The sequence below is a fragment of the Denticeps clupeoides genome, chromosome 6 (assembly GCF_900700375.1).
Source record: "Denticeps clupeoides chromosome 6, fDenClu1.1, whole genome shotgun sequence".
NCBI lineage: Eukaryota > Metazoa > Chordata > Actinopteri > Clupeiformes > Denticipitidae > Denticeps > Denticeps clupeoides.
In genome coordinates this window covers 14,450,213-14,468,422 of record NC_041712.1, presented here as the reverse complement: position 1 = coordinate 14,468,422, position 18,210 = coordinate 14,450,213, and the positions used below count along the sequence as shown (strand labels likewise).

The window sequence follows — 18,210 nt, the reverse complement described above, 5'->3', positions numbered from 1 at the left end:
GTTGGTGTTTCTCCGGATCAGGGATTCCTCCTGGTGTCTTTAGACCAATGCACTTTGGGTTAAAATTTCTGTTTGCACACAGTTCATTGGGACTTGGCAGGCGTGGTGGCCTGAAAGTGGTTTAAAAGCCTGATGATAGACTAATGAAAGTGCTTTAGGAGAAAAATTATATAAAGCTTGTACTTAAAGACCTAGGCAAGCGCAAGTATATCTTTTGTAATTTTAATGACATGACTATCACATGAGATAGCAATGTCTTCTCGCTCTTAATTTCAGCAATTAATGTAAACCAGTGAAAAAGACTTCTCACAAAGAAACCGTCAGTAAAGCAACAGTCAGAAAAAACTGAGAACAGTCAAACTGCAATCAGTTTTACTCCTTTTAAAAATACTCAGGGCAAGCGCTTGTCTAAAAAACATTTCCAAAGAAACCATTGCTACTTGCACTTGAGAATAATAGAAGAAACACAATGCACATGAAAGCTAAAATGTTATTGATAAAAAAATTAAATAATAATAAAATAAAATATTGTGTGTGTATATATATATATATATATATATATATATGTATAGATAACAAAAATGCTCACGATATGCTGTTGCCTCGGACATGATCTTGATTTGAGGAAAGATTTGTCAGTGGAGATATGCTAATGCCTAATTGCATTTACTATATGTGCATCATTTGAATTTAACATCAATTAAATCATTCAACATTGATTTTATCATCACATCACAAGGTGCCGAGTGTGCAGATGTAGATCCCTATGTTGATTACCCTGTTCATGTATCTTAAGCCCAGTTCTCCTTCATGCCCCTGTCCGTCTTTGACTGTGTTTTTTTTTTTTTTATTATTAAACCCCTCACTATTTCAGATATGTTGTGCTCCTGTTCCTGCTCCTTCCTCTGTGGCATGACAACTGCATGCCTGCCATAAAAATGTGAAACACAGGATAACAGCAATGTGCTGCATGACAATTTCATGTGCATGGCATTGTGTAACATTATAAATATTACAAAGAAATGCTTGGTAGGTCAGAATAATCTGCAGAGAAAATAAAAAGTTTCTTTCTGCTAAATATTTATGTGGAGGGACATAGAAATATATAATACATATAATATATATAACTAGTCATTTTATGCCTTCACATTATAGCTATATTATCTTAGACAGTATAACAAGTCACCAAGCCAATGTGATCTATATTTCATACAGATGTCACAAGCAATTTGGCTCTTTTATTGCTCAACAAGCAGAAAAACTGTTGATCTGTCTGAAGTCTTTGATGCTCAAGCTTTCAACCTTGATGTCGTTCTCTAAAAAGCGCACTGTTGTTTTGCGTGTCTGCATTTTTTGTGAAAATGTCGCAAATCTTTCCTTCATTTCATTCTCTCAACACAGGTCCACCTCATATTGGTCACCAGGGCTCTAAATACAAAACTTCAATGTAAATAGGATACATAAACCTATTTTTTTAATCTCTGCAATCCCTAAATAAAGCCTGAATACACGCAAGTAGCCTATAATGCAACCATATTTTCAGAGAGGTAACTGTGCATGTGTTCCACAAAGGTTTGTTTTAAAAGTGTACTTCATTTTGTACAAAATCAACAATAAATCACCCTGCAATAAGCTTTGTTCCTGAACAACATTTTTGAGTCAATCATGAGTAAATGGTGATGTGTTGTTGAATGCCAGTCATAGAGTCACAAATGTCAGTAAATATAGCAGCAGTTGAGATGTGTATCGCATTGTTCTACTGGCTGTGAACATGTGTTTGACACACAAACAGGTTTCCTTTTTCCATTTCCGACCACCAGTGCAATGGCAGGAAGTGTCCCTCCTATATCTGCAGCTTTAATTACAAAACCACAAAAACACGCATACACTTGGAGCAAGATATTTTAGAAAACTGTAAATGAAGCTTATGAGTGCATTCAGTGTCCATGTCTTGAGCTCGAGAATGAATCTCTCTATTGGTCACTTGGCCTGGGGGGGGTGGGATTCGCTGCGGTTTTCTCCTCCTCCTCAGAGCAGCACCACTGTCACTTGTGGTTTGGCAGGGTCAGAAATCTGGTTTAGTGCAGCTATGAGCCGTTTGCTGTCCTTCATCGTCTCTAGTGTACAGGAATCCAATGCACTAGCACATCTGCGGATGAAAGGGTCTTTATTTCAATCCCGTTATGGACACCTATGGTTCCGTTTTTATGGTTGATTACCCTTAATAACAATTAAACCACCATTACAATGATAATGATGTAAAAAATATTTGTTTGCCTGGGTGTATGCTAGTATCTATTTCTTGATAGTCTTTATTTCAGTTTATCTTCAGACCACTATAAATTAGATTAATCATGTAATTTAAGATTGGAAACATGCATACATTCTGGCACTTTCCAGATAGGCGTGACCTCAGGATTCCTTCCTACTTTTAAACTGAAAGATTTTGTCAGAACATTTCAGTTCTTCCTGTGCTTTGACTAGTTGTTTCCTGTATTTAAATACAAATTTGGCGCACCAGGCAAGTTCAGTGCCCTCCTCAAATCGCAGTGGGTGGGGATGGTGGTGGGGTGGGGTGGGTTGTGATATGTGCACTCTGGTGCCCTCATAGGAAAGATATGTGTCCTTATTATTATCACTACTTAATAGGTGGGGCAGTGTAGGGGCAGTGGTGGCCTAGCGGTTAAGGAAGCGGCCCCGTATTCAGAAGAATAGTTTGAAGACGGGTAAAAGTGTGCTTGTTTCATAGCAAGGTGCTACTATTTGGCGCTGCTGCATATTAGTCATGCTCAGTGAATGACAGTTGAGAGCCCTGCCTTCACTTTTTTTCTTTTTTCGTTTGTGGCGCCCCCTGCATGGATGGCACCCTTACCATTTGCCTTTATTCCCTATGCCACAGGCCGGCCCTGGTTGTCACATGATGCATGATGGTTAGACTGGAGACTGACACATGTTCTTCCATCACCCTTCTTCCACGTTCTTCCGTCACCCCTTAAATGCAGTATGCAGTATTGTATTCAGCTCACCTGAGGGGCAACTCTCAAACTGCTGCTTCCACTGGAAACTTTTTGATTTAACTGTGTTAAAAAGATGTTCTCGTTAGATCACTGATGTTGCAGTATCCACGCCACTTAAAATGTCTTATTGTTTTTATTAGAAAAAATACCATCAAAATACAATACTCTAAAAATTCTACAATCTTAAAGGTACATAAATGAATTTAACTTTAATATTTAGTGATTCCTTAAATTGTCAGGGCTACATGAAACGTATTTTGTAAAATATTATAGAACACAAGAAATAAAGTCAGGGATAAAACCAGGCCTCAAAATCAGATGAACCCTTGACCAAGCAGGATATGGGGGAAGAAAATGTGGGAAAAAAGGAACAATTGTCTGGTACATGGCTTTTCCAGCTATCATATTGGATCAGATCCTCTCACTTCCTGACACACCACAGAAGTATACTTCACAGGAGGAGGGGGAGGCTTGAAAGGTGGCGGCAGATCCATCCTATTTAAGACAGGGGCGCACCATTAGACAAATAGGGAAAACAAACCTGCAGACACTCATCTAAGAAAATGGATTTTGCAGTGCACAATTAAGACATGGACAGCTATCACTAGAAGCATAGTTGCTGGGAGGAATTTCTTATGATCTCCGGGATTATCTGAAATCCCTGTGTTGCTGCTGTTTTATGTGGAAATAACATCAGAACTGTGTCCCTATGGGGACCACGGTTGCTGGTTTGTGATTTGGGGCCATTTAAACATTTAAACAATTTGAAGTTTCATCATCACAGAGGATTGGTGAGGACTTGCAATATGGATAAGAATTCATTAAATCCTTAAAAGCCCAGAAAGACTTTTTTTTGTGACGTGATTGTCATTGTGAAACAATGTGTGCAAGGTGCCACCTCAGTGGCACCTTGGCGGATCGACATTTGAACCGCAACCTTCTGATTACAGGGCCGCTTCCTTAATCGCTAGGCCACCACTGCCCATAGTTAAATACCTCTAGTTAACTAGCTGCATAGTTACTACATAGTTAATACTACTAACTATGTAGTACTAATAGTCACTACATTCATAAAGATATAAAATGTGGATACATAACAGTAATTTGGGAGGATATTTATAGTATATTTATAACTGCCCATGTTTCCTACTGTTCACTCACCTCTTCTTCCTGATATACCTGAAGGAAAGAAATCCCACAACTACCAATAAAAGAAGAAGGGGCAGAAAGATCCATAGCAAATGCTCCCCACTGCTGGCATCTGCAATGTGCATTGGAACAGAAAGACCCTGCTGAAAAGTAGGCCGTGATACATGGCATTGCATATACTTAAAAAAAAAACCTATATCATTATTATTACAAAAATGTTGCTTATGCTCCATATGACATATGATACCTGTTATAAGTATCTCTTGGGGTTGTTGTTGAAATTTAGTAAGCAGGATGGTACTTGTTATAAAATGTACCGATACGGTAATGTTGGTGGTGGGCTGTCCTGAATCTGAGTGGTTTCCCGGTCGTGTTGAAAATGATGCAGTTGGCTGCGGTGATGTGGAACCGGACAAGGAACCATCCTGTTCATTCACCACTGTGGTGACTTTAGTTCTGCTGTTGGAGGGATATGTCATAGTGGTGGTGGCCACAGAGGTGGATGCTGTCGCGGTGTGATCCAATGATCTGACTGAGTTTTAAAGAAAGTTGCATTATTGTCAATTGTAAACTTTACAATACCCACAATTACATATACAATGCATACAATGGAAGGGCCACATACATATAACAGAGCTACCAGCAGGTGTCAGTCAGCCCTAAAGTGCGTTCAAAAGTCAAGGTGATTTTTTTCTTATCAGTTCTGCCACTCATCACACATTTACAGTTGTAAATTGCATGAATACTTGCAGTGTCTGTCAATAAAAAAATTGAGTGTGTGTGTGTGTGTGTGTGTGTGTGTGTATGTGTATATATATGTATATATACTCTCTACCCCTTATATATATATCTCCGATCAGGGTATGACACACGGAAACGCACAACTCACAAACCAGTGCACACAATCCAATCAGGAACTCAGAAACACAAGATAAGTCAAACATGATATCCTGGTCCAGAGTACACAGAAATGTCTGGATCGTGACACTACGGTCTATCTGAGTTTGTAGAATTAAATCATTATATATTAATTTTAGGATCAAGATTCTTACCGGAAAACCAATCTTTTATTAATCCTTAAGATTATTTTCCTGTTCAAAGCCAATCATTTGAATTGCCTTGGTGGTGGGTCTCATTAGCAAGAATGATCAGTCAGCGTACAGAGAGGAGGGGCAACGACTGACGGACTGGTGTAAGGTCAACAATCTGTTTCTGAACATGAAAAAACCAAAGAGATGATTGTTGACTTCAGAAGAGAATGGGGGAGCTGTCCCCCCATTCTCTTCTGAAGTCAACAATCATCTCTTTGAACATTGACAGATCTTGTGTGGAGATCGTCAAGAACACAAATTTCCTTGGGGTTCCCTGGACTCTCAACCCCAGCTCAACCGCCAAGAAAACCCATCAGCTCACACTTCCTGCGGAGGCTGAGGAAAGCCCATCTCCCACCAGCCATCCTCACCACCTATAAAGGGACTATTGAGAGCATTCTTCATCACTGTCTGGTTTGGGAACCGCATCAGACCCTACAATGAATAGTGGGGACAGTTGAGAAGTCTCTTCCCTCCATAATTTACCAAACACGCTGTATCAGGAAAGCCACCAATATTGTAAAGGACTCTACACACCCCTCACATGCACTTTGCTCCCTCGTACCATCTGGAAAAGCCCTCAGTGCCAGACTGTGCAATAGCTTCTTTCCACAGGACCTGAACACTTAGGCACTTTCCACTTTGGACACTCTCTACCCCTTATTACACCTCGCACTGCACCTCGTTTACTCCGAACCTCCAGTACTGCTCGCCTGGTCCCTCCATCTCTGAAAGTAAAAGGAAAACATTCATCTAGACTCTTCTCCGTCTTGGCCCCTCGGTGGTGGAATGAACTTCCCCTCGAGGTCAGAGCAGCTCAGTCACTGAGCACCTTCAAACGACAGCTCAAGACCTTCCTCTTTAAAGAATATTTAGATTAAATTGTAATTTTCTTGTTGTCGAACTTTGTGTACAGAATCTACAACAGAGTGAATAAAATAGATGTATTCATAGTTGGGGTCCTAGTGAACTGGAATTGATCTCTTCATCGATGGTAACTTGAAAGCACGTTGTAAGTCGCTCTGGATAAGGGCGTCTGCCAAATGCCGTAAATGTAAATGTTATGTTCAGAACATATCTCCATTACAGCATTATTTGCACATTACCACAGCAGCATCTGCACCTTCATGACTTGTTTCACTGCTAATCTGTTATTCTTGCACTGCTTGTCTTACACTGCCTGTGTTCCATGTTTGCACTTTATGTAGCCGGTTTGTCTGTCACACATGTGCACTGTATGTAACTTTGTATGTATGTAACAGTGTGTAACTTTGTTACATGAAGCACCAGGTTCCGAAGAAACGTTGTTTCGTTTCACTATGAACCAGAAGTGGGACAAAGTCATTGCTTTTCAAGTCACAAGTAAGTCTCAAGTCTTTGCCCTCAAGTCCCAAGTCAAGTGGCAAGTCAAGACAGGCAAGTGTCTTTTCTTGTGTCATTTATGTTTATGTTTTCCTAAAGACTTTTATTTTGTTTTTGAGACCCGGTTCAGGTCTCTTGGACACATGGCATGAGCTGTGAGAGGTGCGTGGGGTTTGTGTGCAAAAAGTTATTTCTTTCATTTTAATTTATGTACATATTAGGAATATTTTACATGTGTGTTATTTTGTGAATATTTTTTATGTTCTTTTAATACTGTATATTGTAGAGAGAGGTGCAGAAAGATGCGATGTGTGATGCGATGTGTGATGCGATGTGTGACGCGATGTTCTGACGCGATCTTGCTTTTTGTACACAATACACTTTGCACAGAAAATCTCTTGGGTGTCAGCTCATCATTTGTGGTTCAAGAAACGAAATCAAAAAGTTACACAACGCAGAAGAAGAACCGCTACATTATGATGACTTTCACCTTGATATTTTAGCGCGGATGTATACCTAGCCGAATTGCAATGTAGGGGGCGAGAACGAGTCTTCGAACTGTGAAATTACCACATCAAACGTGACGTGGTAACATGGATGCAGCTATTTAACTGAATAACAGTTGGTAAACACAAGTACATTTTATTTTCCACTTCCCGCGGTTAAGTCTGTTATGTTCATGTTTTTGTTACAGTACAGGACAAACTGCTGTGGAACTAATTGAAATGCAATATGTCATGGAAATACAACGTTAGCACTTTTTGTTCGAATAATTACAGTTGCACTTGTTTTTTCAGATGCGTTTATTCTGTAAAGCAGTGGTTTAAAATGAAGAATATTCCTTAAAAATATGAGTTAAATGTTAAAATGTTAAAAATGAAGTTAATAGTGCAATGTCAGCACTATTTATTTCTGCAGTTTCAATTGCACTTGTTTTAATAAAACAATAGATTTTAAAAGCATACACGATCTGTGAAAATGTATTATTATTGTGCGGTTGAAAAGACTTGAAAGGACTCGAAACTCAAACTGCAGGACTTAGGACTTGACTTGAGACTTATCAGTCTTGACTTTGGACTTGACTCGACACTTGCCTGTCTTGACTTGGCACTTGACTTGGGACTTGAGGGCAAAGACTTGAGACTTACTTGTGACTTGAAAAGCAATGACTTTGTCCCACTTCTGGACTCGAGTCCAAGTCATGTAACTCGAGTCCACACCTCTGCTATGAACTGTCTAACATGTATGTAGCTGAAATGACAATAAAGCTTACCTTGAACTTGAACTAGAGAACACCAAAGTCTGTGTCATTGTCTCAAAAATTTGACGACTGTGTTGCATTGTTTTCAGTATCACATTATTGCAGTTATTTGCATACACATAGATTTTTGTGTATGAACCTTAAAACTTAGGATATCATAACTATGTTAAAATGCAAAGAGTTTGTTTTTGCATTTAATGCAGTTTTGGAACTAAGTAGTTCACATTTAATTGTCATAACTTGTTAAGTTTCTTCACATGAATTTGAAGACATGCAATCCTCCTGAACTGTCTGACATGATAAAAAGCCATTTACTAAAAGACTATAAATATAAAGTCTAAAATATTCCGATTAAGTCCTAACAGGAGATGAATATATATAATGTGTTGGTGTGAATCTCACCTGTGATGTTAAGCTGCAGTTGCTGGAGAAGACTGTGAAGGCCGCTGATGTATGCCGTGAGCTTGTACAGTCCAGCCTGAGTGCTGTTCACAGATCTCAGGGAGATGGAGGGCACATGCGACACGTTGACACCATCCTGGCAACAGGGAACACACCAGAAGCAGCTGAAGCCAGACTTTCCACTAACCAGACAAACTATATTCAAGGCAGAACCAAAACATCAGAATTGCATTTCACAATAATTGTAAACAAAAAAGCATTTCATTTAACATTGACCTACTGTATTGTCACATTTCATACGTTTATGCACAGATTTACTATTAAAATTGATCTGACTTAATCTGAGACAAAGCATTGAATCTTTTCAAATGATATATCATTTCAAATGATATATCTAATTAAGTATGTTAATTTAAGCATTTTCAAATGGAACAAAAAAAACTGCAAAGACTAAAATATTCCTATAAAGTCCTGAAAGGAGCGGACTGCAGAAACATTTCAAAGACTTCAAAATGCTCCCAGATCACAGTTAATCCAATCACAAAGAAATTGGAAGAATAAAGGACAAAAGAAGTGAATGAAGCAGCCCATACCCTAAACTTCCATGTAGGAATTATTCTAGTTAGAACGAGGGCTCTAAACTGGTAACAGATTTGTGATTTTAAAAAATTAGTATTATTATCATTATTCTTTAAATAACTTACCCACAGAATCACTATTTCACAATGATGAAGTCATTTCATATATCCTGAAACCACAACTGTGTCACTGATCAATATACCAAAATGTCACTGTCCAGATATGACCCACCCCCACACCACTGTGACCTTCCTTCTGATCAAATGGACAAACTGTGTGGGACTGTTGACAGAAGCTCTGCACTTGCTTCCTTATTTCTATAGTGTTTCTATGGTTACAACGAGCGTGTAACAATATTCCAGAGGTACAAACCGCAGATTATAATAGTACAGGATTGTGTCAATTTTGTTGTGGATCCCATATCTAACCCATTGATCTGCTTGATCCTATTCTTGTCTTCAAATGTTATGGCTAGGACTGGGGATTGGATCCACCATTACCAACACTCCTGCTTCTTCTTGTTTTGCATTGATGCTGGCAATTCTGGGAACATCCCTTTCCCAAACTGGCAAATTTGTCAAGCTCGACCCCAACGCTCCATAAAACCATAAGGTTTCACAGTAAAAAATATACAGCCTTTCACTGTATAACACACTGTTTCACAAATACCAGACTGTGAAGATGGTGATTAATTGGCATGCCATGTTGACATGCTGTTGACATTTAGTCGATCAATCCCAGTTGATCGATTCATGTGAAACACCTCAGTTGCACACAGACTGCACTCTCCTCAAGTAATTATGGTATGTAACATGGAGAAGATAATTACTTGCTTCAGGGGTAATTGTGTCGGGGGTATACTCTATATAGGAGCTGCATGAAAATGTCATTGTGCTGTTCCTCATACTTTTTATTACCTTACAAAAACTATTTTTGTAGCGCGGATAAATAAGCAAAATGAAAACAATATCGTAAAGGCCTGAGAGGGACCATACAGAATGTTGCAGAGACCTGAGACTTAGAAGTTGCACAGATTGGGTTCAAAGCAGAACAATCAGAGTGGAGCAGTGGTGATAAAGTTGGAATGATTTGCTATGAGGTTAAGAAATTTTACAAAACAAAGGTTTTCTTACATGAAAGAAAACATTTAATAGACAAATAGCTTTTCTCTGTCAGCTTACCTTAGTCCATATGTACTCCACATTCTGTGAAGCACTGGCAGTGCATGCAATACTCAAATTCTGGCCAAGATGAAGGTCAATATATCTCCCCACATTGCATTTAATTTGATCAAGATCTGTCATGCAAAAGAACACAATGTTTTATTTTTTGATTACATGAATAACACACACACACATGCATGCATGCATACACTCACACACACATATGTATTATATGTGTGTGTTACCTACTTACAGTTAACTGAAATTTGTATTGTTGCATTTTGATGTAATGATTCCAATTCTGAATGGCAGATATACAGACCGCTGTCATGTCTCCTAATGTTGGGAATTACAAAAACACCATCTTGATTCTGCATAACTTTGTTTTCAATCTGAAAAATATAACAAAGATGCATGAGGGCACAAGAACCGAATGAAAGGTATGAAAATGTCATTATTTAAATTGAAGCCTATAAAATTAACAATGCCTGCTTCCCTCAAAGGTTGCATACACTTTCTGATCAGATCTATAGACATTATGAATGTCTGTATAATACACTGAACATATATATGTTTTGCACATATTGTATACAAGAACATATAATATATTTTTACCATAATATATATTTTACCTTTTATTAAGGTACAAGGTACAATGCGTTACCTTTGGCAATCATGATGTATGACGAGTAGCTGTTATGTTATTCATGTTATTTCCAAGGTAGACTGTGATCATTAGAGGGGTAAAAATCTGTGAATTTGGCAGTATATCCATAGTAATATAACAGTAAATATGTGGGTATATGAACTAACTTACAGTATGCACTGAGAGAAAAGTCCTCTCTATCCCTTCTTTAATAAACCTAGAGCTTGTCAGATTACATGATGTGAGACCCATATTTCATTCTGGCACACATCTCAACTTGTCAAAGATCTAACACCTAGAGGGCAAACAGATTTGCTTTCCCGGTGGGAAGAGTTCATCTGCAACTATCAATTTTTTAGACATGAGACATCACCTGAAGTCTTCCCCACAGAAATTGTGGGTTGTTGTGTACTTCATGTTGATTAAACTGGTATGGTTATTAAATAGCTACAGTTATGCATTACCTAATTCCCAGTTCAGAACTGTTTTTCTATTCAGCATGGAAGAAATGATCAATGACATTGATTAATTCCTTTTTGAAGGTTCACCATCTTTGGACATTTGTAATTTCAGCAGCTGTGTGGGAAAGCAAGTATAGAGAATGTACTGCACAGGAAAATGTCTAATTATTTAATTCTGGAACTTAAAACATGAAGTGCCTGTTTGCTCTTTGGTCTTTGTATGATAAATTGCATATAAAACATGGACACTTGTCAGGATTGCCTGCAGCTGGGCTCCACACCGGAATCCAATCCTGACGCCCCATAAATGCCGGAAGTTTCCGCCCGTTCGGGGTCTCTGGCATTTTCGTGAACTCGCTGCACGAACTTGACCTAGTTTTGTTTCATGCGGTTTGAGTTCTGGCAATCGCCACACGCCTACGGGTTAGTTTGTGTTTTTTCCCTTTTATTTCCCGTTTTTGGCCACCGCGCCATTGTTTATTTGTATTTGTTGTTTATTTAATAATAAAACCCCCTTCCCAGAATGTCAGACCTCTGCGCTTCCTTCCCCCGTAAGTCCGTAGACGTGACAGAATGCCAGCGACCCACCCAAAAGCGCAGAGGTGGAAAGCAGAGGAGAAGAAACGCCGCGAAGGACGCAGCCCGGCGCGGCGAGCGCGGACGCCAGACGAGAGACGCGTGATGACGTCACCCCCGGGAAACTCCGCGAAACCCGGAAGCGACAACGCGGGCGGGTGAGGAGGCGGAGCGAGGACGTTGGCGTCGGCAGCAGCGAGGAAGTGACGTGGGCAGCGAGCGCAGAAGATGCGACCCCCACGATCTTCGCCATGTCGAGCCAAGAACTCTGCGCTCTGCTGGCAAGGCTCCCCGTGGACGACACGGACGACGACGAGAGCACGGGAGACGAGAGTTGGGCTCCGCCCATCGCGCCAGTCTGCGATCGTCGCAAGGTCCGTGGGGACCCACGTCACTTCCAGGGGGGTGAGAAGCGGCAACAACAACGGCGGCGTTCCTCCAGCGAGGAGGTGGGCAGCCTCCAGCCCGAATGGCCAGAGTACTGCCCATGGGAGCTTATCGCGCCATGGGTCCAGGATGTCCGCAGGGTGGACGACCCTCGGAGTCACCGGTGGGAGGACACGGATGACGAAAGCGATGATGACGTGGATTTTCGGTGGGCGGTCGGTGCCGGGATGGCTCCGCCCAGCGTGCGCGTCCGAGATCATCGCGGCGTCCGTGATGACCCATGTGACTTCCGGGGGTACGAGGTTGACACGGACGACGACCAGGATGACGCCGTTTGGGCAGTCGGTGCCGGGATGGCTCCGCCCATCGCGCCCATCCAGGATCGTCACGAGGTCCGTGGAGACCCACGTCCCTCCCAGCAGTGTGAGGAAAGCTGGTGGAAGAGGGCGACGGGAGGTCGCCAGCCAGCAACTGCGCTGCCGGGACTGCCTCGCAGGGAATCCTCCATTCCTGCTCCAGTCGCCGACCCGCCTTCCCTCTGCCCGGATGTTCCCCAGCTGAACGGCAGCGCATCACCAGCGCCCCCGCATGCTGGAGAAGATGTCCACCACCCCCCACGCCACACGCCCACCACCATCTCCAGCGACGTGCCCAGCCCCGTGTGGGACAGCCCAATTGTCCCGGGACCCTTCAGTGGGGCAGCAGACACAGACGAGATCACTACCATCCTCACGTGTCTGACTGGATCAGCATGGGGCTGGAGCACAACCCTCTGGCAGCAGGGAGAGACAGACAGGAGTTTTCGGGACTTCCAACAGAGACTGAGGGCGGAGTTTGATCGGCCTGAGCCAGGGATCGAACTCTGCCCCTCCACCACATCCAGTGCCAGTCAGGATCCGGGGCAAGAAGACCCAGCACTGGTGGGCGACGAGAAGGTCTCTCCTCCCGAGATCCAGGCTGTGCCCCCTGAGGAGGTCCCGGAGAGCCCAGAGAGGGAGCCAGACGACCCTCTCTTCTGTCTGTCTCTGTCTGTGTGTGTCTGTGTGGCATATGTGTCCGTATGTCGCCCCCACTTCCCCTCTTTGTGTCCACCAGATGGCGACCCAGCCGCGGAGCCGAACCCCAGGGAGGAGGTTCCTGACCCGAATGTGCTGGTCCAAGGCGAGGTGGACAAGCCCCAAGGTACCCCTAAGTCCAGCCGGGGGGGGTGCTCCCCCAAAGAATTTTTTGGGGGGGGTGCAGTTCGGGTTGGGGACTCCTCCTGAGGGGAGGGGAGGTGGGGAAGCGATGGAGCTGGGTCCTGCGGTAGCCAGTGAGGAGGGCGGGCCAGGCATGGGCCTGCGTCTGCCTCCAGAGGGGTGGAGCGCCATAGAGCCCCCGTGTAGGCATGAGGACCCAGCTGGGACAGGCAGGAAGAGGGCCTGCTTGTCCCAACGGACGCAGAAGGGGCTAGCCGGATGGTCTGGCAATGCCCCCCCCTTGGCACCAGGGCCGTGCAGCGAGAGGGGCTGCATAGTCCCAGAAGGCACCAGCCTGGGGTGCCTGGAACAGTCGCCGGAGGCTCTGGGACAATCTCCCTGCGCGGTGCAGGGGGTGACACAAGACGTGTCAGAGGGGACATGTGGAGACAGGGCCCACACGTACCCAGATGGATCGGCCCTGATTATTGTGTGCAGGTACGGGAGTCCGGGGCCGCCATGCGGGACCACGCCGGGGAGCCAGGCCGAGGGTCCGGGGCCGCCATGCGGGACCACGCCGGGGAGCCAGGCCGAGGGTCCGGGGCCGCCATGCGGGACCACGCCGGGGCGCCAGGCCGAGGGTCCGGGGCCGCCATGCGGGACCACGCCGGGGAGCCAGGCCGAGGGTCCGGGGCCGCCATGCGGGACCACGCCGGGGAGCCAGGCCGAGGGTCCGGGGCCGCCAAGCGGGACCACGCCGGGGAGCCAGGCCGAGGGTCCGGGGCCGCCAAGCGGGACCACGCCGGAGAGCCAGGCCGAAGGTTCGGGGCCGCCAAGCGGGACCACGCCGGGGAGCCAGGCCGAGGGTCCGGGGCCGCCAAGCGGGACCACGCCGGGGAGCCAGGCCGAGGGTCCGGGGCCGCCAAGCGGGACCACGCCGGGGAGCCAGGCCGAGGGACCGGGGCCGCCACGCCTGACCACGCCGGGGAGCCAGGCCGAGGGACCGGGGCCGCCACGCCTGACCACGCCGGGGAGCCAGCCCGAGGGACCGGGGCCGCCACGCCTGACCACGCCGGGGAGCCAGCCCGAGGGACCGGGGCCGCCACGCCTGACCACGCCGGGGAGCCAGCCCGAGGGACCGGGTCCTCCAAGGGGAGGATACAGCAGGGCAGGAGCCCTGTGGTTGTCGCCGTCCACCCCGCCGCCTCCACTGATGGTACTGTTGGGGCTCCGAGGACGTAGCCCTTGGAGGGGGGGCTCTGTCAGGATTGCCTGCAGCTGGGCTCCACACCGGAATCCAATCCTGACGCCCCATAAATGCCGGAAGTTTCCGCCCGTTCGGGGTCTCTGGCATTTTCGTGAACTCGCTGCACGAACTTGACCTAGTTTTGTTTCATGCGGTTTGAGTTCTGGCAATCGCCACACGCCTACGGGTTAGTTTGTGTTTTTTCCCTTTTATTTCCCGTTTTTGGCCACCGCGCCATTGTTTATTTGTATTTGTTTGTTTGTTTATGAATAAAACCCCTTCCCAACATGTCAGACCTCTGCGCTTCCTTCCCCCGTAAGTCCGTAGTCGTGACAACACTCCTTGTAAAATGGCAAGTTTTTGTGATGCAAAAATTATTAAACAATTATCACAATAAATAATTTCAATAAACTTTCAAAAAACATTTAAAAAAACAATTTGGCTGAAAAAGAAATAGGCAGAGAAGGGCATCTTTAAGTAACTCCAAAGATTTTCTATTGCATTAAGATCTGGGCTCTGGTTGGGTGATTCCAAAACTTAAATTTTAGTCTAGTGAAGCAATTCTTGTGTTGATTTGGATGTATGCTTTGTCATGGTAAAAGGTGAAATTCCTCTTCATCTTCAGCCTTATAGTAGATGCCTGGAGGTTTTGGGCAAAGCCGAGTACTGTACAGTACTGTAATGGCTGTATGGTATTTGGAACTGTTTATAATTCCCTCCACTTTGACAAATGTTCCAGATGAAGATAAGCAATCCCAAAGCATGATGCCGCCACCACCGGGCTTTACTGAGGGTACTCATGGTGTTTTTTTTTGTGTTGTTTTTGCATTGAAAATATGTTCTGGAATTGTGGCCAAAAAGTTCAACCGTAGTATCATCAGACCATAACACCTTTTCCCACACGATTTTGTGAATTTTATTTGGATGATTTTTATTGCATCTTGCAACCGTATACCACTGTCCAGACATATGGCGAATACAGCAGATTGTTGTACTGTACAGATCCTGTGGTTCCTTGTGAAATGGACAATTATCCAAAAGTGTATGTAATGAACTACAGGTTTCAGTTGGTCAAGCAGAAAAAGTAAGAAAAATGTGCTATGTGGCATCTACAGTAGTGTAAATCTTGAATGAATCTAAGCAGCCATAATACTTACCTTAGTCGACAAAAGTTTGTAACGGTCAGCAGGAGGCTTGCTGTTGCACCTGATTGTCACATTATCCCCTTCTACAATAACCCCAACCGGGATTATCCCAAGATTCATTTCTATGGAGTAATCAAACTCATTTATGACCATTTGGACTAGCAATAAATAAAGAAATTGAATGTGAAAGAGATGAGTGTACCTTTGACATCCAGGTTAATTTTCTTGAGAATGGAACCAGAAGGGAAGGTAGTGATTTCGCAGATGTACTCTCCACTGTAATTCGACTCCACTTGTGCTATGCCCAAATAAGAGCCCCTAAGTTGGCCATTATGAGTGGTTTTGAATGCCGTCATTGTAAATTTATCGTCATTTGTGTAGGTGTATTGCCCCATTGATGGGTTATACACAAACAACTTCACATCCTCTCCACCCATCCTACGACTCCACTGGATCTGGACGATGTTTGCTTGTACACGCTCTATAATGCAGGACAGATTCACATTCTGCCCCACTAATGCTTTTGTGTCATTTAGACCACATGATCCTGCCAAAGTAAACATAAAAGAATTGTGAATAGTAAATTATTGTTTTGCAACATTTTGTTAGTCACACTCTAAATTATTTTTGGAACACACATTTATAACTGGTGGCAATTTAAATCAATTGAAGTGGCCTTTGCATGGCCAGTCTCAGAATAATTAAAATTGTGCTTATCAGAAGCTTATACTCATAAAATGTGGTTTGTTTGAAGCTAGAAATAATGATGGAACAATTGTAGAATTCATGAACATAACTGCCAAAGGGCTGTGTTGCATATCAGTTTTTCTTTGGTTCTAAATGTCACTTTTGTACAGCCTTAGGCTGTATGTTGTTAATCTAACTGTTCAATGGTCAAATTTTGCACAGCGAGTAAGCCATCATCTGCTGGATAATGGCCAGCCAGCTCAAGTAGGAGGTCACAGGCATGTAATGATTTTTGATGCCATTATTGATGGTTTCAGAGACAGCAGCCTTATGCACGTCATATGTGCTACTGCAGGTGACACATTATCATTTAAACAGGAACTACACACAGTCATGAGAGTTTTTCAATATTAATGGTTGGTTTAAAAAAGGGTACACATTGGCTTCTATGTACAAATGTCAAAATGAACTGATTAGAAAACAGGCCCTTATGTGCAAAAGACTGCCACCTGAAAAAAATGAAGCATTACATGAAACATTAACAGCAATATGGTATGGACAGGATGATCTGTATCTGGAGTAAACGTAGTTCACAGGGACTGTAGAAAACGGTGCATTGTCAAGAACTTCATACTGCCTCCACCTTCTTCCCTTCCAACAGACATGCAACCAGTCTTCCCAGTTTAAATGTTTAAAAGAGAATGCGAATAATCAGCTATGGCCACCATCTTCTATTGCTCAATGATCCAGGCCCCATACACAACAATGATACACAACGTGACATTTTACCGTCATCACTACCATTACAGTTCTTCTGAGGGGAGCGAGCACACCCCAAGGTGCATAAAGATATCTTGTTTCCGGATTGCCCTACCTTTGATTACTGCCCCCATTTTTTGTGCTTCCAGCATATCAATTTCATGAGCAAAATATTCACTTTCTGCAAATAAATTCCACCCCTTGACAGGTGTGTTTGTAGCTTTTTCCCTGTAAGTGTTTTTACTGATGTTGCTGATTGGTGTATAAAATGATAGTAATAAAAGATAAAGTCTATGCAACTTTCTGTAAACCCTCAAATTAGTAGCCCAAAAGAAAAACATTCTTCCTACATCTATTTCAACGCGAACATACAAAGCCACAGAATGTACAAAGCCAAACTCTTTCAGTACAAGTTTGTCAAGACCTGTCACCACGTTGCCTTCAGTATCAACAGTATCAACTTTGAAAATGCTAGCCTTACCTGACGTGAAGAGTCCAAACAGCAAAATTAGGAGTGCTATCATTGTTATACTACTCTGATTAACACCATCAAATAACCAACAGATGTCACCAAAAAAATTAAAAGAATTAAAACCAGAAAGTTAGGTCAGCTGTGTTTGATGAAAGAAATGTTATTTCCAAATCTGTCTGATGCATAAACTGAAAGAGTGCAAACAGGAAACATTTTTTTGACCAGACTTGCGGTGGCAAGGTCTGCCCCTGTCTCTCTCATTGTCTATCGGTTCCCGTTTTTCTGTCTCTAGTTTATTCTATAAATGTTTGTCACTGTTTACCTTTTCATTTATGCCTTTACATTGCTGCATTGTTTTTTTGAATGTTTTTGTCATTGTAAGAGTTTTTAGGGTACATGACCTCGTTTCATTCCCAAAGCCTTCTGCTGTTTCCTGTTCGACTGCAACATGGCTCTGCATGCAGTGAGAAGTGCTAACCACATGAACAAACCGACAGACATGCACACTATCACACATTCTCAGCTGTACAGAAATTCTGTATAGGGCAGTGGGATTTGGTTTTAAGAACTGTTTCAAACCACCAAAGAAAAGCCCCAACAACTTTATTTTTCTGATATTTCTATTTCCC

At 43.5% G+C, this 18,210-nt stretch overlaps 1 protein-coding gene across 3 annotated transcripts; it reads right to left on the bottom strand.

The window, feature by feature from the left end:
* Positions 1–1,457: 1,457 nt before the first annotated feature.
* LOC114791786 (CD166 antigen homolog) lies at positions 1,458–18,013 on the bottom strand. 3 transcript variants are annotated; one of them, XR_003750040.1, is made up of 10 exons: positions 17,591–17,779; positions 15,866–16,210; positions 15,676–15,785; positions 10,278–10,416; positions 10,043–10,158; positions 8,283–8,418; positions 4,414–4,698; positions 4,179–4,278; positions 2,873–3,512; positions 1,458–2,149 (listed from the first exon to the last, which is right to left on the bottom strand). XR_003750040.1 is itself a non-coding variant. In XM_028982214.1 (9 exons), the coding sequence occupies exons 2-9, from the start codon at positions 16,098–16,100 to the stop codon at positions 2,029–2,031; spliced, it is 1,242 nt and encodes a 413-aa protein (XP_028838047.1). In that variant the 5' UTR covers positions 16,101–16,210; positions 17,904–18,013; the 3' UTR covers positions 1,458–2,028. The 3 variants fall into 3 exon arrangements, 2 of the variants coding, with proteins under 2 accessions (XP_028838047.1, XP_028838046.1); XM_028982214.1 differs by lacking the exons at positions 2,873–3,512; positions 17,591–17,779 and adding an exon at positions 17,904–18,013; XM_028982213.1 differs by lacking the exon at positions 2,873–3,512.
* Between the last annotated feature and the right edge of the window lie 197 nt (positions 18,014–18,210).